At 41.6% G+C, this 27,085-nt stretch overlaps 3 protein-coding genes across 6 annotated transcripts; 2 read left to right on the top strand and 1 right to left on the bottom strand.

The window, feature by feature from the left end:
* The first annotated feature begins 1,771 nt into the window (after positions 1-1,771).
* trim25 (tripartite motif containing 25) lies at positions 1,772-10,960 on the top strand. Of its 4 annotated transcripts, none has more exons than XM_035524865.2 (12): positions 1,772-1,908; positions 2,327-2,959; positions 3,348-3,443; positions 4,277-4,510; positions 4,842-5,010; positions 5,100-5,126; positions 5,908-5,997; positions 6,205-6,285; positions 6,602-6,676; positions 6,982-7,035; positions 7,329-7,388; positions 7,557-10,960. In XM_035524865.2, the coding sequence occupies exons 2-12, from the start codon at positions 2,375-2,377 to the stop codon at positions 8,087-8,089; spliced, it is 2,004 nt and encodes a 667-aa protein (XP_035380758.2). In that variant the 5' UTR covers positions 1,772-1,908; positions 2,327-2,374; the 3' UTR covers positions 8,090-10,960. The 4 variants fall into 4 exon arrangements, with proteins under 4 accessions (XP_035380758.2, XP_081566761.1, XP_081566762.1 ...); XM_035524606.2 differs by having other exon boundaries at positions 1,787-1,908; positions 2,290-2,959; XM_081710635.1 differs by lacking the exon at positions 5,100-5,126 and having other exon boundaries at positions 1,773-1,908.
* An 84-nt stretch (positions 10,961-11,044) lies between these two features.
* dgke (diacylglycerol kinase, epsilon) lies at positions 11,045-22,656 on the bottom strand. The gene is made up of 11 exons (XM_035526008.2): positions 21,696-22,656; positions 20,433-20,592; positions 19,446-19,565; positions 18,686-18,829; positions 15,771-15,928; positions 15,574-15,622; positions 15,364-15,477; positions 15,029-15,100; positions 14,473-14,600; positions 14,134-14,245; positions 11,045-13,693 (listed from the first exon to the last, which is right to left on the bottom strand). The coding sequence occupies exons 1-11, from the start codon at positions 22,124-22,126 to the stop codon at positions 13,460-13,462; spliced, it is 1,722 nt and encodes a 573-aa protein (XP_035381901.1). The 5' UTR covers positions 22,127-22,656; the 3' UTR covers positions 11,045-13,459.
* A 649-nt stretch (positions 22,657-23,305) lies between these two features.
* Positions 23,306-26,255, top strand: c3h17orf67 (chromosome 3 C17orf67 homolog). Its single transcript, XM_027012377.3, is given in 5 exon segments — positions 23,306-23,484; positions 23,487-23,499; positions 24,843-24,931; positions 25,336-25,464; positions 25,969-26,255. Coding segments are annotated over 4 exon segments (258 nt in total). The 5' UTR covers positions 23,306-23,445; the 3' UTR covers positions 25,453-25,464; positions 25,969-26,255.
* The last annotated feature ends 830 nt before the right edge of the window (positions 26,256-27,085 follow it).

Here is a 27,085-nt window from a genome sequence, read left to right as displayed (position 1 = left end):
GCGGATGGTTCTGTCCACCCAGGGCTTCTGGTTGTAAGGCTGTTTCTCCTAAAATCACATTCCAAATGATGTCCAGAAGCCTTCAATTGTCTGAGGTCTGAGGTAAACCAGGGGGTGCTATTGGTGAAAGAAACCTTTCTTATTTTAAGTAGGACTAAAAGAGGTAGTGATGTATTTAGATGTATGTTCATTATTATGTGTTATCAATTAAACGTGGGTTTGGGATGAATAATTCTACTGGGATGAATTGTCATAATGTTTCTGTATGTAATTGTACAATACTTTTTTGATACAGTGAAAGTAGTGGAAATATCAAAATCAATTGCTATGATCTGAAATGTAGTAGTGGATTTTATTGATAAGGCTTCATAGGTAAAAACTAAATTAAGTATGTGGCCTTTAAATACTGTACATTGCTGAAGATCAAAATTATGGAGAAAATGGAGAAAGTCATTAGCTAAAGAACAACTTGGATTATCCACATGGATGTTATAATCACCTGCTAACAAAATATGACGAGAGAGAGAAAATGCAAACTGAAATTGAATGTAGAGATAAATCATATTTTTAAAAAAAACCTTGAGGATGTCTTAGAAAGGCTGTAAAGAGCATTCAGAGGGAGTGGTCTAGCAGAAACAGTCATCCTGACAGTGAGACATTCAAAGCGTATAAACTCCTTTTCCACAGGATATGATGCAATATTTACCGACAAATTTCACAAGAATAAAATATTCTGGAAGGAAACAGACCTCTGCCTTGGCCACTGACCTCCTGACCCTCCTCCCCACAGTATTCTTCGAAATGAAAAAGAAGAACCAGACTCTGTCTCTCAGAACAAGACGTTCAATTTATTCTAGAAGGCACGCAGTTTTTATGCATAGTATGACGTAATGATTACATTACAAGAGACTGGAGACGGGACTGTCGGGGAAAGAAGAGAGGGGAGACGGACACTTCTAATATGTACACATAATCAGATGCTGCATCAGAATAAAAAACAAGACTATGCATAGAAAGGCGTTCCCCCTATTGACATGATCAGAGCGCTGCGCTTGTTTCTTCCTGTCGTTTTGCAAGTAGAAGGTTCAGGAACCTGTACCGACACGAGTGCGCAACGTCAAAGTAAAAATGACATCGCAGGTTCAGGAGTAAAATGACGCGGGAAATAATTACATTACCCGACTTCGCCGTGTAAAACTAATCCCATTCGACTGGAATTTCGAGGGGGGCATCTGCGCCCCTGCATAATGCAGACCCTGCATGACGTTTTCCTTACGAACTATATCTGAAAGCGACATGTATTATCCTAATGCAGATGAACATTACAACTCTCACAGATTGTTAAATTATAATCTTATGATGTGAGACCCAGAAGTGCGTATAAGCAACAGGTTTGAGCGAGCGGCACGCCCGTGGCGTTAGCCACATGACTAGATCAGCGTCACATGACTGAGACTGAAAATCGTATTGTATAGTTTAGGCAGTACTATACAATACCAGCTATTATATTAGTACACTATGATTAATATACGAAATATTTCATAGATAAAACAGAAAATGATGTGGGAATGTCTTCGGTCTCCTTTGTAAAATCATGATGTCTTTATTCTAAATCACATCAAATGTTCTTATGAATGTTTAAACGTGCTTCACATTAGCAAAAACAAAACGTACCAAAAAAAATCAATAAAACATCCCCACGAACGAGTACACTGACTAGAACCAATCAGATGTCACCATGCGCCTACTGGTCCCAGTTCCAGTTCCCACCCCCGCGCAGGAGTGTGCAGGGAGGACGAGGAGAGGCTCAGTCCGGGTCGGTCGGCGAGTGCTCTGCCCGGCGTGTTGTGTAGCGTGTTGTACAGCCTGAATCTGGTCTTCGTGTGTGCGTTTTACTGCTTGTGGTCGGTGAGTCATTCGGTTTTTTGGCAGCTGCGTTGACAAGCAAATTTGATTCTGATGGCTTAAAATTCACAAAATACAAAACGTTTTGTATTCGTAGGATTTCATTGGGAAGAATTTGATTCTAATATCTTAAATTCGCAAAATACAACACATTTTGCATTCGCAGGATTTGACTGCGCCGAATTTAGCAAAGTTTTCGTTTACAGAGTAGTATAGTCAGTAGCGCTACTTCCCAGTGTTTGTTAAATTGGTGCAAAGCTAGTAATCACAAAAATGGACTGTCTGCTGCCCTGCCTATTTCGCAGTGTATGGAGTGTGTTCGCGGCTTTGTGTGTGTGTGTGTGTGTGTGTGTGTGTGTGTGTGTGTGTGTGTTTGTGTTTCAGGGTTAGTTTCGCTTTCTTAAGTTTCGTTTCCGTGCAGCATCGCTACGTCACCAGGAAGAGCTCGCGGCTCATAATCGCCTTCGACATGGCCGACGCAGCAATGTCTCTGCTCAGCCTGGAGGATGACCTGACGTGCAGCATCTGCCTGTGTCCATTCGACAATCCAGTGAGTTTAATCTGTGGGCACAGTTTCTGTCTCGTTTGCCTGGAAGAAACTTGGAAAGACGCGGTGTCCCTGTTCTGCCCTCACTGCCGAGCGCACTATCACACCAAACCCGAGCTTAAGAAAAACACGGTCCTCAGCGCGGTGGTGGAGACCTTCAAATCAAAATCGCTAGAGTCCAGTGCCGATGGACAGGTGCCGGGGAAGGAACCGAAGCAAGTCATGTGCGACACGTGCATGGAGGCCCCGGCCGTTAACACCTGCCTGACGTGCATGGCCAATTTTTGTGTGGTGCACGTGAGGCCGCATCAGGAGAATCCCATATTCCGGGCGCACCAGCTTATCGAGCCGCTCGCTGACTTGTCGGAGATGCTCTGTCCTGACCACGGGAAGATGACCGAGTTCTACTGCGGCGACCACGATCGGAGCATCTGCAGCAGCTGCCTTCAGCAGAACCACAAGGGATGCCGCTTCTCCAGTCCAGAAGAGCAGCGTTTTAAAAAAGAGGTATGGTGGCAGAAAAATAAAGATTTTGTTTCTGTTCTGTTTGTGCTCTTGTATGTTCAGTTCTGAACACGTACGTTTCAGTGCACGGTGGTGTTGCTTTCTCAGACACTGCACAAGCACATGTCTGACTTTTCCTGTTGTATCAACAATGCGAACTTTGTGACAGCTTTCATGATATGATTTTTTGGGACTTTCTGATTGGAACTTTAAACTAACATCTGCATATATGAGAGTTGTGTGTGTGTGTGTGTGTATATGTATATATATATATATATATATATATATATATATATATATATATATATATATATGTGTGTGTGTGTGTGTGTGTTTGTTTATTTATTTGTTTATTTATTTGTTTACATATATTTACCTTCTTTTGTTTCAGTCTGAAATGAAGGACAAGCTGGGCACTCTCGATAGCAAAATCGAAAAAAATCAACTTGTCATCTCCCAGATGAGGGAGCAGCAAGCCAAGCTCAAGGTCAGAATGTATGCAGGCATGTGCAAAGTTTTCCCAGTCTTTCTGTGTTCTGCTACATTCTTAAATCCGACCTTCATAGTATGTGTATAGGGAGGAACATTCGGAACATTATATATGGAAAACATACTTCTGAATGCACTGAACATACCAGCTACAATAGAGAAAACACACTAACCTGCCTGCGTTCATAGATCACATAATGGGTACACTTATAATGCTGTCGTGTTTTATAAGTGTACAATTAAACACTTATAAGTATATATAAGTATAAGATTGTCTGATTGCCTGGATTTTTACTATAGAACAACCCATCATTGACTTCTCTTCAGAAGAGGTCTAAAATTCCCTCCAGTTCATGCCACATCCAAACGTGTAATGAGTCTCTACCAGGATTGTGAAAGAGAGATACTGGAGAATGGGACAGACTGCTGTCAGCTGTTGTGTCCTTAGTACGCACAGCAGCATGTTAACTCAATTAAAGCTAGTAGAAATAGTAAATGAGACAAAACACACAGAACTGGACAACTGAAAATCCAATTCTGATTCAGGGTGTCATTCCAGGTTTTCACTTGTGATCACAATGTGTGTGTGTGTGTGTGTGTGTGTGTGTGTGTGTGTGTGTGTGTGTGTGTGTGTGTGTGTGTGTGTGCGCGCGCACGCGCGAGTGTGTGTACACAAGGAAAATGAAAGGCAGGGGAGTGACAGTGCATTTGCTTACCTTCAAAAGTGGACTATCGACTCCTGCCCTGACCCGACCCACTCACACATGTGGAAGTGCCTGCATCTTTCATGTGGTTTGGGTCTCGTCCTTTAACTCCTTATCACGTCCGTAGGACATAGCGGCGGTGCGTAAACGTGCCCTGGAGATGGAGTACCAGCAGATCAGGGACATGCTGCAGAAGGATGAGAAAGAGGCGATGGACGCTCTGGAGAAAGACCTGGAGACTGGCCAGAGCAAACTCAACACGCTCATCAAGAGGTTCAACCACAACATTGAGAAGATGAGTGCAACTACAGCTAAGATCAACAGCCTGCTGGGCCAGTCCCACTCTCTGGACTTCTTACAGGTCAGCACCAGGCAGCTGAGGCCAGTGCAGCGTGGGGCAGGTCGAGGGTAGGAGCCTAGCTCAGTGTCAGGGGAGGAATAGAAATAACGGCTCCAGACCAGGGTTGGACACATTTACCTGCTCAAACACACCTGAGTCAACATGATTCAACTCGTCAATAGACTCGTTAATTATCAGATTTAGCGGGTGTGTCTGAGCAAGGAAATCACCACATTCTGCTGGACTCGGGCCAACCAGGACCAGGGTTAGGGACCACTGCTGTGGACAGTCAGAAAAGCAATACTGAAACGTCAGTGCTTGCATCTCACACTTTTTTTTTGGCTTGCTCTAGGCATCTGTGCACATGCCGTCTGAGGTGAACTTTGATCCTTATGCTCCTCGGATCAACCTGGACTCCAAACAGGTCATAGCATTCCACTCCAGCATTGTTCTCCTGAAGGACATGATCTCTAAAGTACTGAAACAGCAAGTGGAAATGAGGGTCTCTGCCTTCAAACCAGGTGTGTCTGTGTCTTAGAGTTTGGCAAGATGCTCTAATTTAACAGCAGTTGTATTGCACAGATGGAGCTCATATTCAAATGTTTTACAGAGTCTACAAAAGATGTTACTACTGATGGTAAGACAACCTTCAGAAGTTACAAACAAGCAAACGAATAATTGATTTTTATTGCTGTATCTAAAGCAATCCAGTCTAAATTAATGGCACTATCCCTGTGGCCATGGTTACGTTGCCCTTGGGCACAACATATTAATAGTAACAATAACCCGCTGGATGGGCAGATTTTCATATTACTAATAATTACCTTTAATTAATAATTCTCTGATTACTTTTAAATAATATAATTCAATGTACATATTTGTCATTAATGTACTAAAAGACAGTGAAGTTGAGCTAAATCCAGAAAGTAGCAGGTGAGTTGTCTGGGCCTTTAACTTGGGTCTGTGCTTTAAGGCATGACACAACAGGAAATGGACCATTAGTATAGTCTAATATGTCCTCTTCACAGTTGGAGTCACAGTCTGCAGGCTTTGTCCAGCCTTTATCAGTAATTGGCGAGTGCAGTTTGATAGGATCCTCAATCTGCTCTTTCAGGGCTTAGTGATTAGGTGTGTCAGTTCAAGGAAAACAGTGCAGTGTCATGCCCCGTCATGCCCTGTTATAATGAGATACATTTTTCTTTGATTATTTACCTGTTGTGTAAGGGATAATATACTGCAAGTCAGTCATTACTAGTGGTTTCCTAGGTTCTTTATGCAGTTCAAAACTCACTGAACTTCACCTGACCAATTAGAATCAAGAATTCCACAGAACCGTGTAACAATCTGCTCTATTAGTTCATCCATTCATCTGTCACATTGGTCATATTCATCCATGTATCCATCCCTGACATTTGCAGATTCTGGAGCAGGTGAAGACATCAGGCCCACCAGCCCTGGATTAAAGGATAGAGACGTGCCCAGTGGCGCCAGAAAGAAACCTAACCCAAGTGAGATTGGGAACAATTTTTCTCATGTTCATTGGCACACCCAGTCACTCCGACCAATCATCAATGTCTCCATCATCAAATTCTGTATCATTCAAACCTTCTTGTAAAGCCAGATTTTAAAAAAAAGATTTAAAAAATGACAAAGTAAAATCCCCATTTTTGCCATTTACTGTATATTAAGTTCTGTAAACATCTTATCTTTCAAAGGAGACAAAAAGGAGAACAAAGGAGACAGAAAGGAGCATAAAGCTCACGCACAACCAAAAGAAAAGGAGCCCAAAGGAGACCGTATGTCATTGCCTCTTTCTCAGTTTGCTTTCTGCTTTACCTGAGCTCATGTAGACCTTTAGCTACATCTGGTCACAATGGGGAACAAACTAGTTCCAGTTAATTCAGGTTTCTGTAGTTTAAAAACTGACTCAGTCTGCTGTGTAGTCCGTACGTGTCTGAAACATTACATTTTAAAAGTACAATTGGTTTATCTTAGTTATTCAGAAGCATTCTTTAATGAATGGTAGTTTTAGTTTTTAAATGTATTTCCAATTAAAATGCATAGTATTCATCAACTTCTGCTTCTCTCTACTACTGAACCTTGAATCTCTAGGAGCCAGGAGGGTTCCTCAACAAGGAATGAATTCTGCATTCTCCAAAAGCATGGATAACCTTGGTCCTGATTTAGGTACATCACTACCTGCACATGGCACACCCAAGGGTGTAATGCACCACACAGTAGAAAGAACAGAGTTCAAAGTGCAGTTGAATGTTAAAAAGTGCACTGGGGTAAATGTTGCCAAATTTTAAGGGGGAGGAGGGCAATTAGCCAAAAGTTAGCAGTAAATTAATGTGTTCACCCACTAATCCAGTCACTGAGGCCCATGCCGTCCAAAATATCTGTGCCACAATGTGGGATTACAACGAAATTTTCCATGGCTCACATTCATTAAAATGCATCTGGTTAAATACTGAAATATATCATTTTAACAGCTCTTCATATTCCAATGTGTCCTGATACTACTAAGATGCAGTTCTTTTGCCCAGGTAAAAGTTACTTCATCTTTTCCTGATCTGAAGTCATGTCATTAGGAGTGAACCAGTAAATTTGACACAATTCAATTAGGAGTAAATGTGACATTGTCCAATAAGGAGCGCTGTAACTTTAAATGCAGATTCCCTCCTCTGTTGTCAGGCAGAGCTGGAGGGTGGATGAGTTTGGTTTTACTAGTCATTGTCTTATCAATGACAATTTTGATTGGCCTTTCAGTGAGTCTTTTTTTTGGGGGGGGGGGGGGGGTAAATAAACATTTTTATGAAACATGCCTTTATGTGCTTAGTTCCAGTTCAGATGGGATCAGTTCCAGTTACTGGACTTAAAAGAAGTGACCTACTTAAATGTAAGTGGCTATAGTTTCAAGTTTGGTTTATTTGTCACATACATAGTCATACACAGTACAACACGCAGTGAAATGGTGACCCCATTCACATTTAATATTCTAATCAACATTGATATTTTCTGCCTCAAAGTGCTTTTGTGTGTCTCCATGTCTGTGCTCCTCATCCAGATTCCACAATCCTCACGTTTGACCCCAAGACGGCCCATAAGCGAGTGGCCCTCTCAGAGAACAACACCAAGGCGTCTGTGTCGGACGAGCCGTCAATGTACCCGGACCACCCGGCCCGCTTCACCGTGTGCTCGCAGGTGCTGTGCTCTAAAGGCTTCTCCCAGGGTTGCCACTACTGGGAGGTGAAGATGAGCAGCTGCAACTTCTGCGGCCTGGGCCTAGCCTACGGCAGCCTCGACCGCAAGGGTCCATCCAGCCGTCTGGGTCGCAACGCGGAGTCCTGGTGCGTGGAGTGGTTCAACGTCAAGCTGTCGGCCTGGCACAACAGCGCCGAGACGGTGCTGAGCAACCCCAATCCCAGCCGTGTTGGTGTGCTCCTCGACTGCAATGAGGGCTCCGCCACCTTCTACATCGTGGCCGACCGGGCATACCCCTTCCACACGTTTGTGTTCCCCTTCTCCCAGGCTGTGTACCCCGCATTCTGGATCTTCTCAAGTGGGTCTTCCATTTCCCTGTGTAAGCTCAGTAATTAAGGTGTCTTTAACCCTTTGTCATCGATCATGTGATTGTCGTGGTCACCCAATGCCCCTATAAGGCACAGTAATAACTACTTAACTACAGTTATGTGAACATCTCATGTTTTTTTATTTTGGGTGGTTTTAGCAGTGCTCCAGCCATGTTGCTGTGCTATAGATATTAGATCTAAAAAAAATCAATTCTGAATGGCAAATTTTGTAATAATTGAACTATGAGAACTGAAGGCTGCCAGAGTATTTCTCTTCCTTGGTAAAGTGGTTCTTTTAGCTGCACTCTCATCTCCACTTGTGATAATTAATTGGATAATTAACTGTGGCCATTACTACCATTTTTGTTATTGATATTGTTTTGAATATTGGTCATTTACTCATGACAGCAATGAATACAGTAGAGTATCAAATGTTGCACGACCCAATCCCCTCGATGACCACAATAATTCTTTCATTACAAACAGGTTCCATATTCCTACATGGTTATTGGACATTTGTTGATTTTGTTAGTCTTTGGTAATAAAGGGAAATGTAGTGGGAAGATTAAAAATCTGTTAGGAAATAATTCTTGAACAATTATGCATGAATGGAATCATGCATGAATGGAAAATATTAATGTGTGTCTTACTACTGTTTGGTAGGGAAAAAAAAGTGTATGCATGTTGCTCCTTCCTGGCTGACATGGGGCCCTGTTGATTCAAGATATTTACTTGGAATGACAATCACACACACACACACACACACACACACACACACACACACACACACACACACACACACATATATATATATATATATATATATATATACACACACACACACACACACACACACTTTTTTTTTGTCAATTGCTTGTCTGCAGTTCCTTGCTGATCAGCTCCTCTTTATTTAGTGACTGTGAACTGTGGAAGTCTAAAGTCCTTTGCCATACTCTGGTTTTACTGCCAGTGCAAATGTGAGCAAGGTCCACAGCCACAGTGCTCTGAACAGAGGAAGGGTCAACAACATTTCTGGCTGGCTTTATTGCAGTTCAGGTGACACAGCTTTGTTACAGTATGATAGTTCCCGTGAGGTGTGCTAGTTCAAATGAGGTGTCGTTCTTGGTTGTCTGTTTCTAATGGCGCCTTAATGTGCCATTAGAACTGCTTTAAATACACATTTCTGGCCGTGACTGTTACAAGAAAGTCCCTTAATCGGGAGCTTCAGAAAGCTTTAATACAGATTTTGTGATTAATTGTTGCTTACTCTCGTTATTGAGGAGGAATGGATAGTTTCAGTGGTCGCTAGGAAACTAGCTAATTCTCTAAACGTAGTTTGCTTTTGAGAGGTCACAGCGTAGGCCAGACATGGGCCTGTATTTATATCTGTAAACAGTTGTTGTGTTATGTAGATTTCCAACAATGCTGCCATTATAGAAATCTACACAATGGGGATGTTAAGATCAGGCTAACTGACGTCACCTGTGGTCTTGAACGCAGTGCCACTGGCATTTTGATTTGAAAGTGGATTGAAACTGTTCAGTGAGCACAAAGGCATCAGAGCTGTGGTTCATAGTGTTTCTATGGCCTCACACTTTACACCTCCAGATATGACAGCTTTTAGTCTTGGTTTTTCTAAACTTGAAAGCTGGCATCTGGGGATTCTACTGCTCTGAGAACAAACAAACAACTTGATACAGTAAAAAGGGTGTGAATATATATCCACTCATCTAAAGAGTCAGTTTTTGGATGCTTCTCTTTCTCCTGAGAGGGATGTTACTGATTCGTGCCTTCTTTTAGACTTAAGAAGCATGAGACGTCACCTGTTAACAGCCATGGCGTGTCCCGCCAACGTTGAGGAACAAATATCAGCCAGTCGAAGGGGCTTGAGCTCGTTTTGGTGGTCTTGAGCAATGAGTATTAATGAACTGGTTTTAGTTCATATGAGCCCAGAACTGCGGTGAAAAGCATACATCAGAAACAGCTGATAGTTCCGTTTAGGACAGCTTCTGATGTGCCCAACTTGGCAGGAGACACGAGCAGGCCTTTTTATGCTGACCTAGGACCAGTTCGTTTACATAATTTCTGACCTCAGTCATTATGAGAAACTTGAAAACTGGTCTCAGATCAGCAGAAAGAGCTGAGTGTCTTTCTACAGACACTGCTCAGAAACCTAACTCAATCTAAGATGATCGAGAACTGCAGGTTATTTATTTGGCTACCTTTAAGCTTGTTCGTGTTTTGTGCATTACTGATGATCAGTTCCTTATATATCATCTATAAAGTCATGATGTGTAGAAGACGGTATTGAATCTAGATTATTTTCTCCCGTATGTCCGACACCTTGACACAAGAAGAAAAACTATCAAATGCATGTTAAATTCTTGTGTAAAAGAATTCAGCAAACATTCTGAAAATATTCATGATTGATTGAGCTGCGAGTGCCGTCAGACATCAGGAGAGAAAGGAAATCTGACCTTTACAGCCATCCAGCCAAAATCTTTGTGGCACGTGGCATGAACGATGCTGTCTGTAATCACGTTTCCATATTATACATAGGGCTAGACATCTTTTTGAACCTGGAGCAGGTGATAAAAATTAAAATGGTTTTGCTGGAAAGATGATAATAGCGTTTCAGTACAGCTAAGCCTAAATTCAGGTGATCGCAGTGTATACACACACACACACACACACACACAGGCAAAACCCTACAATGAAAATGAGAAAATTCAGATGCATGGCAGTGTTTGTGACTTTTCATTGCCAAGATTTTGGTATTTACTTTAATAATACTCGGCTAAAGGGGCAAAATTTGGTGACAGTTTATTCTTTTTGCTACTGCACTTGTAAGGTGTGTGTATACATATTTGTGCTTCTTCAATAAAGCTTCCTGCAGATATTTTCCCTCTGGTGGTTCATTAAAAAATGCTGCATAAACATCTGTGATCAAACTGCTTGAGTACTATTATTAAGAGTACTATGCTTGTGAAAAAATATTTATTGTGTGTTCAGTTCCAAAAATGTAGCAACTTAAACTCAAGTTTCAACATTCACTTCTGCGTCTAAATAAACAAAACAAATAAAAACATAAATCAGTCATATCCAATACAGTAATTATGTAAGACAAAGTAATGATTGCCTCAAGCATAAGTGATTTGCTCTCTAAAACATGCGGGGGGTTTTCCTCAAGTGATATTTCTATTAACCAGATTACTAAAGCAGGACGTTGGAGCTGCCCAGCAGAAGTCCTACTTTGTTATTTAGGCATTTATCCAACCAAGAAAACATTTATTAAGTTATTCTAAATAAAAAAATAAAAAATATTTCAGTGGAGTTCTGTAAGCTTTCGTAAAACCACGTTGTTTCCTTATATTAAAAATCAAATATCACCAGATAACAGTAAAACCAAATACATTATGATCATTTTTGTACAGTAGACAGATCTGTGAATTAATATACAAAATGGTGTTAGTTTTACTGTTATAATAAATAATAAACGTGAATGTAACCAGATGCAACAATCATCAACATGGCTGTTCAGTAGCTCTGAGTCTGAAGTCAAGGTTGCAGACAATCAGCTCTGCCAATAAAAGCAACAACACAGAACTTGTTTGGTCTACAACTGTCAGTCTTACTCATACAGCAGATATTGTCATACAGAAACCACAACAAATTACTCAAATGCCAAATCATAAGCCAGTTTCCAAGTTCCATGAGTCATATTCATTCATTTATGCATTCATTCATTTATGCATTCATTCATTCCCATCATGTTTAGAGCTCAGTAAACAGAGACAGGCTCTAGGCACAAATACACATACGGCTTCATGCCTGGAAAACTTGGGTCCATGGTGGTGCTGTTTAGAATTTCAGACAAGTCATACAGGGAAACTTTCTGAACTCAAAATAAAAATTCTTTTGTTATATTACTCTGTACAAATAGGTGTTCCGATTTTATAAAATCTCTAATGCTTCTACGGCTTAATGTTATATAGAACACCCTCCAAGTACAATGCCAAATGTAAGCAGAACAATAAGAAATATACTGTGAAAATAATAACAGTGCACAACTGAAATAAATATCTTTTGACCAAGACACTACAAGACGGGGATTTTCTGAAAATCCTTCTCAGTCTATGTACACAGACAACCAGTAAACTCACAGAGCCATTTCACAACAAGCAGCAAGAAAACCCAAACAGTCAGTCTGCCAACACTAGAATATTCTCCTCCATGCACAATGGCCAGCCATTACATCTTTATAATCACCATGAAGAAAATTGACATTAGAATATCAGTATTTGGCAAGTGTTGGACTATAGAATCTATACCATATGTGCTAAAATGAGACATTTAAATGAAGAAATGTTGGGAAATATATTCAGTGTAAAATTTTAACTATAATAGGTAACTTAAGAGGCACAATGACTCCTTTTGACAGTGCATTAAGTAAGAAAGGAAAATACACAGAGCAGATCCACAGTGAGATCCTTTTTGGTTTTGTGATTTGAAGGCTTACAATCCTCCTTGCTTCAAGAGTCTCCGAAAGATGTTTAAAAGTTTAAAATTCTACTTCTTTAAATATGATAGTACAAGCTTTCAAATGCTATTTAAAATATATTTATAAGACTTTTGTGACCAAATATTTGATCATAAATGATCGCGTTTGCTTGTTTGACAAATGTTTTATTTTTGTCAACAATAATAGCAGATAATTTTGAGAACTATACTAAGCTGGACTTTCAAAAAGCGGCATGTGTACAGTACAACTTTAAATCATTTTAAACCCATTTGTCTTTATATATATACATATATATATATATATATATATATATATATATATATATATATATATGAGAGATACTATGGCATCACAAAATTACAGTTACAATTATTTCACTGCAGAACTCAACATACTCTCGCTGGGAGGTTTGTTGGGAGCTAGTGAAGTATTGGCACGCAGAATCAGTGCATATAATCATTCACACTGCATGGTCTTTACCTTCAGGATTACAGTTAAAGTTACAGTTAAAGCTACAGTTGAAGGTACACTCTGTGATCTACTCTTCCTACTTTACACAGAACACCTTATATACCATTAGGCTACAGAAGAGAAAGAAACCCAGGGCGAAGTGGATATTGTAGTTTGCATCAAGGCCTGGGACCACCATTATGTGGCTCTCCAGGACTGGATTTTGAGCTTTTGACGCCACAGGTGACCCCTTGCGGCTGGCTGAGGAAATGCAGGCAGAACACAGATTAGGTGGGAAGGCATTCTAGAATTCCATTTTTAATGGTAAAGACAACAGCTGCATCCAGTGAAGCAGCTCATTTCGCTCTTGCTAGAATTCTGTTGTCTGGGTTGGATGCAAGAGAAGTTACAGGTGGCCCAGTGGCCTTACTGAGGCAGTGAGCTCTTTGCCAGTGTGCCGGGGGCACAGCTGGCATGGTTGCCGCGGTTACCCGAGGGCTCCTCAGCCTCCGAGGCACTGGATTCTTCGTCGTCGGTCTGCTCGGCGCTGTGGTACAGCATGAGAGCCTGTGTTTTGTGGGTAATGGTGATGGTGCAGGGGCCTTGGGCCCAGGGTTCCCCATCAACCTGCATTGGCATGCGGGAGCTCTTCAGGACCAGCTGCAGACACACATATGCATGCGCACACGGTAATTACACAGTACTAGTGCAAAGTGGATCATTATATAACAAAAATGTGACTGGGCAGTACAACAGTAGACATTATATCCTGTAGTACCTCACATCACTGTGACACTATTTTATGGTTAACACACTATTTTGTGGTTACCGTTGTACGTTATCTTTTTTTTGGATACTGCATTACCATCATATTGACCAGAATTCCAGGCTGCATTGCCATGTCTTTGATGTCAGTGATAAGCGCAGAGAACAGCCAATGTCAAAGAAGGAACGGACATAAATAAACAGCATCTGTTTACGTTAGTCCCCTTAGTGTTTCATAATATAATTGACTGGCAGAAGCACATGACAAACAGTACTGTGACAGACATTTTAAACCGTATTGGTCACTTTCACACACACACACACACTTCCCTTACTCTGACAGTGTGTGCCTGGCCAAGTCTGACAGGGTTGGCGAGCTTGACCTGAATCTGAGCACAGTGAAAAGAGCCAAACACACCGACCACCTCCAGTAGACCATCATCCAGCCTGGAAAGACACACACACACACACACACACACACACACACACACACACTCACACACTCACACACTCACACACACACACACACACACACACACACACACACACACACACACACACACACACCTCATTATTGTTGGAAAACGTTACTTGTTAAGATTCCCCAAGATGCTCACAGTGGAGGTTAACGCTCATTAGTCTGCCGTCTCGTTAATCCTCATTAGGGAACTCGCCGTGTCGGAGGGTACGGCTCGTCCCCCATCCCCTCCCACAGTCTGCAGCCTCCACCCCAGTAGCCAACGTTACAGACGATGATTCCCTCCAGACTGGGCAATGCCACCTGCTCTCCATCCAGCTCGAGCTGCAATACACGCACGCACAAGCACTATGAATTACAGCCTGACAATGATATTTGTGTGTCACAAATACACAAATATCTTAACCAAAAAATTGTTTTCAGTTTTTTGAAAAATTGTTTTTAAAACGCAGCTTTTGTAAAAAGCACTTTACTATCAGGACCATTTGGCTGGTCCTGACATGGTAGGTTAACCCTGTTTTTCTCTAGTTTTCCTCAATAACAAAATTATGTTCTAAAAGGATATAAAAACAAACAAACACTCATATATACACACATACAAAAAAAAACCACTTCCACATATGATAGTTCCAGCTATGCATACACACACACACACACACACACACACACACACACACACAGAAAGAAGAAAATATATGGGTACAGTAGGAAATGTGAAAAATACTGGTGGTTGATGACGTTAAACTCTTCACCTCAACCCGTTTGTCCAGGTCCTTGCATTCCTGCACGAGGCAGTCTTTGGTCCCATACAAGAAGTACACCGCCTGCAAGACACGAGCACACAAGATAGAAAGCAGTAACATGTAAAGAGAGGAAAAAATAATAAGGTGGCAGTTCATGAACTGAGCACACAGGGATGGACTGGAATCACAAGGTGAGTTTCTGTATGCATGGGTTACCTACTTTAACACTTTAAGATAATATTAATGCTACAAAAGTAGTGATAACGTAAAGAATGTAAAGCAGTGATAATGTCAAATAAAAAATGTATAATCAAAATTCATGATATTCCACTGCATGTCCAGACCTTATTGATGATGCGGCTAGAGAAGAAAGATGGTGTTTTTTCCCGGTGCGCATGGAAGTTGAGTGCCATCAGTGCATCAGGACCCACGGAGAAATAATTATTCATGGACAAAACCTGTTGAGACAACAGCCCAAGTCAGCTGGTCAGTCCATCACCCTTGGCTCCTAACCAACACCACACACGCTGAGGCGTGTATCCACGCGTACTGACCTTTGGTTTACGGAAGTAGTTTCCTTTGGAGACAACTTGAACTTTCCACCTGGTTGATTAAAAAACAAAACCAATATTTATTGAACCAGTATTTATTAAAAGTTGAACAAAAATGGAGGAGTTACAGCTACTACACCTATAAAGCCACCCCCCCCGTGCCCCCCAGTTGGTTTAGAGAAGAGCAGCAGAAAACTGACCTGTCCATCTTTACCAGCTCTGCCTCCATGATGTTCCTGATCAACTGCTCAACAGGTATCTCACCGGCGTAACCCGAGCCCCAGCCCAGAGAGTTAGACAGGTCGTTTCCCGTACCCAGTGGCAGGATGGTGACACGTGGGATAAACTGATCTTGACCCTAATCAGAGGGGGTGGGGCAGATCTGACATTTATTATTATTATTGTTGTTGTTGTTGTTAATAATAATAATAATAATAATAATAATTATAAAAGCCAATTAAAAGAATCTCAGTCTCAGAAGAATTTAGCTGAAGAAAATTCTGATGCTGATATACATTTGGTGTCTCACAGCATAAAAAGCACGAAAGCTTAAGCCAAATATCAGAATCATATGCCCTAAAACTTGAAAGATCCTTGAGGCACACTTTGGAGGACTCGTACAGTACAAGATTTATCACTACCTAACAAAGTGAGTGGCGAATGGCCAGAAGAGTAAGATTTAAATTCAGTAAGAACAGTTCTAGATATACCAGGCCATTGTTCCATACAACCTAACAGGAGAGACTGACAAACTATAACAAAGCCCAGGTAAAGTCCAACAAAATAAGAATGTTAAGAATTCTCGGGTCTGTCAACAGGAGATGATCATTCGCAACCCTCACTAATGCAGCTACAGTGCTATTGCCAGTTCAAAAACCATACTAAAGTGGTTCAAGTGATTTATAGCATATCAGATGTTCATAAGGTTGGGCCAAAACGATACACTCAAGAACTTTATCCAGACATGGAAGATTAGGAATGGCGATTGTTTGGGAGGTTGTCTACAGCACAACCAGATTTCCTTCACCATGTCTTTGCTTGTGGGGAGACCAATAACTAGGAGATCAGTTGCCATGCCCAGTCAACACCTCCCTGTCAGTGATCACCTCCAATTACTATCCCCAGTCAATACACCACTCTTATTGCCATCGCTACTGCAAAGAAAACAATTCTACTGAACTGGAACGCTTGGAAACAATTCTAACACAGTGGGTCTAACTTCTCACAGAACATATTATATCCAGCATCACTCAACATCATGGTCAGGACTGGGGCCCATTTATCAACTCGAAATGTCCAAAAATATACCAGCCATCTTATCAACCACAAATACACATCTCACTCTCAAACACATAGGCAATTCCATATACACATCTCTCACACATTTGTACTTTTCCTCTTTGTGCGTTCTCTCTTTATTCTTTAAGTTGTGTAAGTCTACGTATCAGACGTTAAATGCCACGACACATTAGCAGCAGGTATACATATACAGGTGCTCATACACACATTTTAATTTAGCAGTATTGATGGTTTTTTGGTTTTATTTTTGTCTTGATCACTCTTGGTTTTGTGTGAGTGGGAATCATTGATATTGGATGACTGAATTGGTGATTTTTCCGTATTAGTTGTTTATACACATGCAAAAAATGTGGAAAATATTAACAGTCACAGTTATTAACATTAATAACCAGAGCTGGGCAAAGGGTGACAAGGCTTTAAGGCTTGGAAATAGACGAAGAAACAAAAGAGATTTCTTTGTAATAGGAACGAGAGCAGATATTTTCGGTTCACACAGGACAAGACAGACAGACATGCTTCTTTATTTATCCTAAGGGGAAATAGCAGTAATCAGAGATTTAAAAAGAGCAGTGATTACAAGACAAAAAGCTGTCAGGCATTTTTCTGAGGGATTAAAGGAAGATGGCCAAGTACAGTGCGCTTCATGTTAGCCATCAGCTCGGACAAACGCCAAACATTTACTGAAGTACGTCAAGTAAAACTGACCAATCAACAGACAGGACTGGTGCCGACTGGGTCAGAAAGAAGAGCAGGACAAAAAGAAGCATCGACAAGGTTTAATTTATCAGAAAAAAACCAAACATTTGTTACTGTTCAATAATACAGCATAAAGAAACATTAATAAGGAAAAGTAACTGATTAGTTGTGCTGAACAAGCTTTTAGGGTTGCCCGAACCATCATGAATTACCTGTGAAAAATAAGATGCCCGTGCAGATTTGCAAGACTTATTGTAGTTCATCTTCTGATGACCATATAAGTGCTTACAAACAGTGAGGCCAGACTTCCTGTGGTCGGGTTGCCTGACGTGCGCCTTAAACGATTACCAGGGAGATTACTTTTTAACAGAGATGCTTCCTTAAGGGGGGCAAACTGGTCTGACAACAATTTATGTTCAGTATTATATTTATTCACTGAGCTAATAACAGGGAATCCAGTGACAGGTTTAGAGAAGCTTTCATTATCTAGAAATTAAGGTTTTCTGTATTTAAGATTTCTTGATCACTGTCTTTTCAAGAGAAGAGGAAATATGTGCATTTCAATTAAATGTAAGGAGTTTATTATCACAGAAACTCATGTAGGTATCCTCTAGAGTTTCACTAACAATCCCTGAAATGCAGACAAAATCCAGAACCAGAGTTTTGTTATGAGCAGCACATGCGGCATGTCGAGTAAGGTTCCGACAGTCGATGACATCTGTGAAACCTACTGCAAAATGACACAAGGCATCAACAACAAGCATGATAAATGAAACGTCCTAAGCAGAAGCCGGGCTGAGCAAACGAGGCTTTCCACGGATTTAGAGAGGAACACGGGACAAATGAAAACTACAAGTACGGGAGAAGTACGAGCCATTTTACAAGCTGAGCATTCAGAAGACAATCCACCAGGAGCAGATATTTGAAGAGCTGGTCAGTCACATCTCTAAATGACAGCAAGGCTACGTCCACGGCCAGTGAAACAAGGATTATCAAGATAAGAAAAGCCCTGATGGGCAGAGCAAATCGAGAGCTAAGGACTTAAAGACACGCGTGGTTCCAGGTGTGCGAGATGTGTGGAGATGCGGATTAACAGAATGAAGCATGTGTGTGTGAGCACCTTCAGCTTCATGGCATCAATGGCGTCCAGTACCCAGCCGACCGTGCCATCTCCTCCACACACCAATACACACGCGCCACCAGGGGGCAGCAGAGTGCACAGCTGCAGGGCTTTGGCTGGCGTGATGTCAGACAGGTCAAACACCTGCAACACACACAGACACACATTCAGTAGGTTTTACCAGCAGCAAAAGAATAGGCCATTAAACAATTAAAGATCACGTGATATACATGACTGGATAATTAGAACAATATTTTTATAAACCCACACTGTGCAACAGCTAGACAGAGACACCTGCACTGAGGTAATGGCACAGAGAGAGATACCTGCACTGGGATAAGGAAAGGAGAGATACTTGCACTAGGGTAATGGAAGCAGAGAGATACCTGCACTGAGATAATGGCACAGAGAAAGATACCTGCATTGGGATAATGGAAGCAGAGCGATACCTGCACTGGGGTAATGGAAGCAGGGCGATACCTGCACTGGGGTAATGGAAGCAGGGCGATACCTGCACTGGGGTAATGGAAGCAGAGAGATACCTGCACTGGGGTAATGGAAGCAGAGAGATACCTGCACTGGGGTAATGGAAGCAGAGAGATACCTGCACTGGGGTAATGGAAGCAGAGAGATACCTGCACTGGGGTAATGGAAGCAGAGAGATACCTGCACTGGGGTAATGGAAGCAGAGAGATACCTGCACTGGGGTAATGGAAGCAGAGAGATATTCTGCACTAGGGTAATAGAAGCAGAGAGATACCTGCACCGGGTTGAGACGGGTGCGGAATTCTCCCAGCAGCACTTCCCCCATGTTGTTTCCACTGCGTGTGTTGGCCAAGACCAGCAGGGGGCTCCAGACACTCCCACATGCTACTGCAAGCTACACCAAACACAGACTCAGGTCACTAGGGCAGTACGCAGGTTCACCCTTCACGAGAAGTGCTTCTTAGCCACGGGGCAGCGATACCTCAGTGGTTAAGGTACTCAACTCATCATCAGAAAGGTTGTCAGTTCAAGTCCCACCACTGCCAAGCTGTCACTGCCCCTGAGCAAGACCCTTAACCCTCAATTACTCAGGTTGTACTCATAACTGTAAATCACTCTGGAATAAAGTGTCAGCTAAATGCCATAAATGCCATACATTTGTTACAAGATCAACTTGTCTACTCTTCATTTGTTTTGACAAAGGCTATCTCTGAAACCATGTAGACGAACTTGTTTATAGTTGTTGTGATTCAGTTTTGTGTTGCCTCACTTTTTAGCAACAGACAACACAGAAACAAAATTGTAGGTAAGAGAACGATTAAAATGATTGAATGTGATCACTAGATGGCGCAGTTTCACATTTTCATTAAATTGTTCCATTGAATTTGTGGTGGCTGGCATATTTATTTAAGAATACACATTTTTGATATTTTCTTTGGCAGGCTGCATTGAGTGTTTCCGAGCCACGTCAGGCCTGTGAACTGTATGTTGTGCATCTCAGACTGAGACGGTGAGCCTGGAGCAATTAATACATCACAAAGTACTGAACTAGGATCGGACACTTCTTGTCTGGTGCAGTCCTAGCCGTAAGCACTGGTTCTGGGTCAGCACTTGATAAAATCACACCCCTTTGTCATCTCAGTCTTGAGACTAATACTGGCTGTGGATCAGCAGTCAATAAACCCCCCCACCTCCCCCCATGTCCACATCCTGGTGCTGGAAATAAACCCCAGGTGAGGGTGCGGTGACAGTAGGGCACTACCTTGCAGTATTCGTCCGGGTGTCTGCGTCTCAGGTTGTTTACTTGGTGCAGGTACTGGGGTGGGATGATGACAGAATGGAACTCGCCCATATCACACTGTCCCTCACTGCTCAGAGCCATCTTACAGTCGTCATGGACCGTGGCCTGACACCACACACACCTGCGAAGACAAGTGCAGTTCATTTACCAGGTGGAAATATATTCATTTAATGTCTACATATCTAGACTCTAACCTGCATTTTACCAGAATCTCTTGGTGGATTATTGGTGGCCTGTCCAATAATCATTTTGCACTTCAATTCTCTTGAGGTCCTGCATATGCATATATATACACACACACACACAACATCTAATTGCAAATGCAACACCCATTTCTAACATTCTAATGCAGTATTGAGATATTTCTCATGTGTATGGGTCCTGGAACAGATTTTAGCTGGAAAGGTACATTAGCACATAACAGCATAAGCAGGAATAATAAACACACAGCCCTGTATGTAATAGTTACCAGATGCTTAAATACTGGTTCGATACTTTTAAATACTTTTCACACTGTGATAAGTGTCTAAGATAAGGGGTGACGCTGTGTGTAAACCATAAGACTGCATTTCACTGAGGACAGATTACGTACCCAAGTAGTGATACAATTGTTTTAATCTGTTAAATCACAAAAATACTGATATTACTGTACTTGGGTATTATTTCTATTAGATGTACATAATGCAGTTGAAAGATCAGACACACACAGGTCCTCACCTATGAAACCTGTGGTAAACAGTTTTAATCAAAAGGTAGCACAGTAGAAGTAAAACAAATAACCTGGGCCATAGCATCTGACAACAATGTAATGTGATTTTGTTGTGGTGCAGCACAACAGTTTGGTGTGAGTATTTGGTTGCGCCTGCCAGACTGTCGCCAGGATATCTAGAGCCCAGTAGTCCTATAATCTGTTTAATCCAATCTAATAAAGCAGCATCTGGTCGTTAGCAGGAGGATTATACATAAACATAAGAGGATACAAAGGCGCTCTGACTCCTGATCTGGCCAAAGCTCACCTGGTATTCTACATTTAGAAAGAACCACATGTGTTCCTGGATTTGCTCTAGAATCCAGCCACCAGGCTCTTTCCGAGTAGATGAGTTACACATTCATTCATCATGCTTTCAGTATCAGATTATTTCTAGATTATGCTTTAATGTGTCTATGCAGAGCACATCACAGGACTAATCTTAGGCACGCCTTGCCTGAAAGTGACGGCATTACCTGTAGTCACAGAGCTTGGGTTGGGTCCCACACTGCTGCTTGCAGACGGAGCAATAACTGGCGAGGGGGACATTACCCCGCACCCAGTGGTGGTTAAAACTACCATCTGCTCGGAGTGGGGCCATGATTTCCTTGCATGCCAGAGTGATGTCCGCTCGCGGTATGCATTGCTCGTCCGCGCAGACTCCGCAGCAGTCGCAGAAGGCGCCCTGCAGGATTGGCTGCGCGCACACGCAGCAGTAGGTGGGCTTGTTGAAGAGGTCGGTGTAGTGCCATCCGTGCTTGCTCTTGCGGAACAGATCTTTCAGTTGTACCTTGCGTTTGGGGCGCTGGAAACTGCACCACAGTGTGATTAAGACCGGGACCAGGACCGCAAAACCGGTCCAAAGAAGCAAGGTCCACTCTTCGCGCGATTCCACCGCACCATCCATGTCCAGCGAGCAGTGCGCACCCAATCCCCTATTCTATACAAATAACAGATTACTGCATCCCAGTAATCAATCAAAATGTTGACGGTCCGAAGAAACAAATGAGCCTCACATCTGTATATTAACCATCCCGGTAATATGCAGATCAGTGCATCAGATGCGGTTACATGTGCAGATAAAAATTTAGAACTGTCCTGATAAGATCATCTGTGCAAAGTAAAATGCATGCTATTTAGTTAGGTAGCCAACTAACCAGCCAACCCTCGTCTAAGCAAATACATCCTGTAAAGCTTATAACCCCCGATATATGAAAAGCTAACCTAGCTGTCTGAACTTAAATCTTTGAATTGTGAGGCAACGTCTATTTATCTAATCGGGTAAAATCAAAGTGGCGGCTTTTCTCGTCTCTCCTCTAATTTCACAAATTCGCCACGTTCAGTGGGAAAAGCATTGTTCACTAATCCGAGGAGCAGTAGCTAGCTAGGTAATGTCCGCGAGAACGCCTGCTTTCTTCTCCATCAGTTCACGGAACCGGAAGTAATGACGCAGACGACGACTGCGCCGCATGATGTAATGACGCAGACGGCGACTGCGCCGCATGATGTAATGACGCAGACGGCGACTGCGCCGCATGCTGACCGCGGGGCTCTTGCACTGTGGCGATGAGAAGCCCAGCGCTCATATAAAAAATAAATACACATATAATATCATATACACGCTTCTCAATATATCCGTTTTTCTAGTGTTCTGCTATTTCTGCGTGTATAAGTTAAAGAAATGACTGTTGCCTGCGGGTCTTCAGACCCGCTTGCACAACATTCACCGGCGAGAAAAACAAAAAAACAAAAACGGTCTCACGTAAATATCAAAGGGCAACATCTCAGAAACCCTGGCGAGGAGCCCAGAAAGCAGCGCGCCCGCGGGCAATTAGGAGACCAAGCCAAGTGCGCCATCTAGCGTATATACATATACACATATACATGTTCGTATACCTCGCTCTCGTGTGTGTGTGTGTGTGTGTGTGTGTGTGTGTGTGTGTGTGTGTGTGTGTGTGTGTGTGTGTGTGTGTGTGTGAAGAAAAAGAGAGATTCAAAATCATAGTAAAGTGCACAAGGTTTTCAGAGAAACATGTCCTTCTTTAACTGTGCAAGTAAATGACAGATACACACACGCACATATACGTGTGTTTATATATATATATATAAACGTATAACGTGGGAGTGTCATCTTCCATGTGACGTAACTGAACGTACCCTCACCTTAAGATCGGACTGGACCTCCGTGCAGTGTGGCATCAAGAGCTGATCGAGGACGAAGCCAAAATGAAGTTAATGGCATTTCTTTTCTGCTTGGTGTTGTTGTGACCTTCTTCACAGGTACGTGAGTTTGTATCACTCAGTTCATCCTTCGATGTTACACGAGATATTATTGAATGTATTTAACATTTATTTCATCTACGATTCTATTTCAAATCGTTTACGAATATTTCGCAAAAGCGACAACAAATGCAGTTTGTAAATGATCGAAGTTACTGCAAAGGCTGTTTAGCGATGTTGCATTGAATAAAGTTGAAACTTTACATAGTCAAGTTGCCAATGAGCGCGACATAAACTAACAATCTGTGGAAGTATAAATATTAAAAATACAAATAGAATATTAGCTTCTAAATATTTACTGAATTAGCACTTCAAATATTTAAAAAGCTAATCTTCCACAAATTTCCACAAAAAATGTGTGTAAGCTTTCTAGTCAACCAACCAAACATTACAAAATTTCCCTATTTTTTCATTAATTTCCATAATTGTTTAGTTGTTTGTTTAGTTCTACGTATCTACTGTACAGTCTTTTCCATTATCACATTAATATGGATATGTAAAGCCTACTTTCTGTTTTTAAACAAAGACAGAATAATGAAAAGTAATAAATAAATGAAATAACATAATATGTGCACATATAGCGCCCTGTAGCCAAAATGAGATATAACTAGTCTGCCACGTCGATGTTTTCGATGCAGAATTGACAGAACTGAGCGCATTTTCTGACCCCCGCCAGTTTAGCCCTCCGGGTCACGCGCTTGCGGAGTGGGCTCCCCAGGGGCCTCGATGAATGGCCACTTTGTGTTCTAGGAGAGAGAGAGAGAGAGAGAGAGAGAGAGAGAGAGAGAGAGAGAGAGAGAGAGAGAGAGAGAGAGAGAGAGAGAGAATGAATATAAATATGTTATGAGTTGTAGAGATGACTGAAACCACTGAGAATTTATATAGTCATTTATAGTTTGTTTATTCTAAAGGGATACCATAAACGTTTCCGCGTGTTTCTTTCTTTATCCGTTCTAAAACTGCTACTGTACTCATGATAATTAATCATAAATCACATATAATAAGCAGTTTAGTTTTATGCAAATGCAATCACATAAATTTAACCTGTTCAGTAAAAAGATTAAGGTAATCTGAAGGCTATGATGGTAAAAGGTAAATGGTAAAATGAAGGCTAAGTGACAAATACTGTTTTGGGGGCGGGGGAAAACAAAACACACCTCCAGTAACTATGTTTGCAAACTACAAATACGATATTTCACTTTTCTGATATTCTGTAATGCTTTGTGTGCTGTTTTACTCGGACACAAAATAGTCCGTGCATCTGTAGTAATTAACTATAGTAGTTACATGTATTAATGCGAAGACTCACTCCCTGTTGACCAAGCTCTCACATCCCCCATTAGAGGCCACTCCTGTGATGAAAGAAAGCGCCGCGAAGCAGCTCCTCCGCAGCAGGAGACAGAAGCCGGGCTACCCCGACGAGCCGCTGAGAGTGCGCGGTCCGCCCTGAAACACACACGCGTTCACGTGGATAACACATTGCACTTTAAGACGTTTGACACTTTGAACCCTTTATCTGCTCCCTCACAGAAATTAGAGGCTCCGTGGGGCCCTTTGCTCTTCTCTGCTTTGTTCACTCTCATTGTGTGTTTTTCTTCGCAGTCCCTAAGTTTATTAGCATCTGATTTTTATATAGCGATATTGAACAACCAGATCATAATTTCACAACCATTAATGGAACTCTTCTCCTCTCTCCATCTCTCTCTCTCTCTCTCTCTCTCACACACACTCACACACATACACACACACACACACACACACACACACACACACACACACACACACACACACACACACACACACACACACACACACACACACACTTTCTGTGCCCAGGAGCATATGTTGCACATGCAGCGTTTGGAGCAGAGGGCTCGTGAGACAAATCTTGAGCACTGGCTGAACCCGCACTGCTTCCCTCGCTGTGACCGTAACTATGGCGACCCCGTTTAGCATCTGCACAGTGTAGGTTTACAACATCCACAGCAATCTCCACCATCTCATCGGAAACCGCTGTGCCTACATTAATTCAAGTTTAGTCAGGAGATCTGAGAATTAACATGGGATATGGAATGTTGTAAAACATTTTCATTTACATGTGTTTACACGGTATTTGTTCAAATATAGAAACCAAAACCTAATCTGAACTCGGATAAGTTTTTTCCACACACAAAGTACCTAAATAGACTGTTAATTCGTCACATGTTCAGATTAAGGATATCCATAATAATGATCTTTTTAACTAGGCAGGCATGCGAGCTCGATGTTTTGTTTGGTTTTTTGTCCGTTTATTTTATTAGTCATGGCCGGAAGTGGTTCTGCAAACTGAAAAACTGAAATTCACGTTGAGCTATTTTTATTTTCAATATAATCTGCAATCTTTTATATTCTATATGTGCTAATGCCGAATAGTATGTCGACTTATATAATAATTAGAATAAATATTCATGTTTATTTTTAAATCGGCAGGTGAAGGCGATAACGACTGTGACGACGACGAACCTGATAATGACGCTAATTGCGAACGCCGCTAGCCGGACATTACGACAGCAAGCGTTGAAGAGGCCTGCACGCAACTTTCGGAGCATGCAAAGGAAATTCTGCCAGTATAGCAGAAACAGAATATCCGATATTTATCCAACTTTACGTAGAGGACTATAATTAGTCATATTAGCCTACCGAGGGAATAAAAGATTCTAACATAACATTCTTTAGAGTAGCCGAGGGGAACCGTCCCAATAAACACTTGTACTAGATTTTATGGTAATTGCCTCTTTATTCTGATCCTCTTTTCATATGCTCGAATTCTACGTTTTAATGCTGTTGGGTTATTTTAAATATTAAAAAAGCTCCGATGCAAAATAATTCTTCAGAAATTATTAAGACACGGTATGGACGAGAACGTCATATCAAGCGTCCCGTTTAATCTGTGACGGTTTTTTTTCTTTGGTTTTATTAGGTCTCACAATAAATCGCATGTTAAAGAGTTTAGTTAAAGGATAACGTGCCTACAAGACCGACATACGCGTCTGGACATAAACGGTGCAAATCTCGCAGAGTGAGAGTGTGTCGGCCCCTACATGCCACTGAATACGCGGACTGAGCGTCTCCGTTTACTAAAGCGGGATCGCGCACATTTTAACGTTTCGCTTAGCAAATTAATGAAGTCGACAATACTTGGCACCTTAATTTTGCCCCCCGAAAAGACTTAAATCTTATAGATATACATGTATACCTATACAAAGTCGCAAAATAAATTAGAAATAACACTTCTAAAAGTTTATTCGGTCAGCAAGATATTTTAAACTAAAAAAGGCAGTTAGTAATTAAGTCGCTAATATTTAAATATATCCTAATGTCCAATTAAAAACAGCATGAATAAATGTTGAGAATTTTATCTGACTAAAAAAAAAAAACAAGAGTTAAAAACATTAAACAGTTAAGACTGTCAGGAACGTTTCTGTTTATATTTCCATTATATCGTTTACACATGACTGGTTGCTCTCTTAAAAATAGGACCAAGCCACTTGTTGGTCTATAGCGTGACTGGCATAATTTAGACAACGCGCACTGTACTCAAGTGAAA

The sequence above is a fragment of the Electrophorus electricus genome, chromosome 3, assembly GCF_041902795.1.
Source record: "Electrophorus electricus isolate QZ-2024a chromosome 3, ASM4190279v1, whole genome shotgun sequence".
In the NCBI taxonomy this organism is placed as follows: Eukaryota; Metazoa; Chordata; class Actinopteri; order Gymnotiformes; family Gymnotidae; genus Electrophorus; species Electrophorus electricus.
The sequence above is the reverse complement of the archived record's forward strand: the minus strand, read 5'-3'. Positions and strand labels throughout refer to the sequence as shown.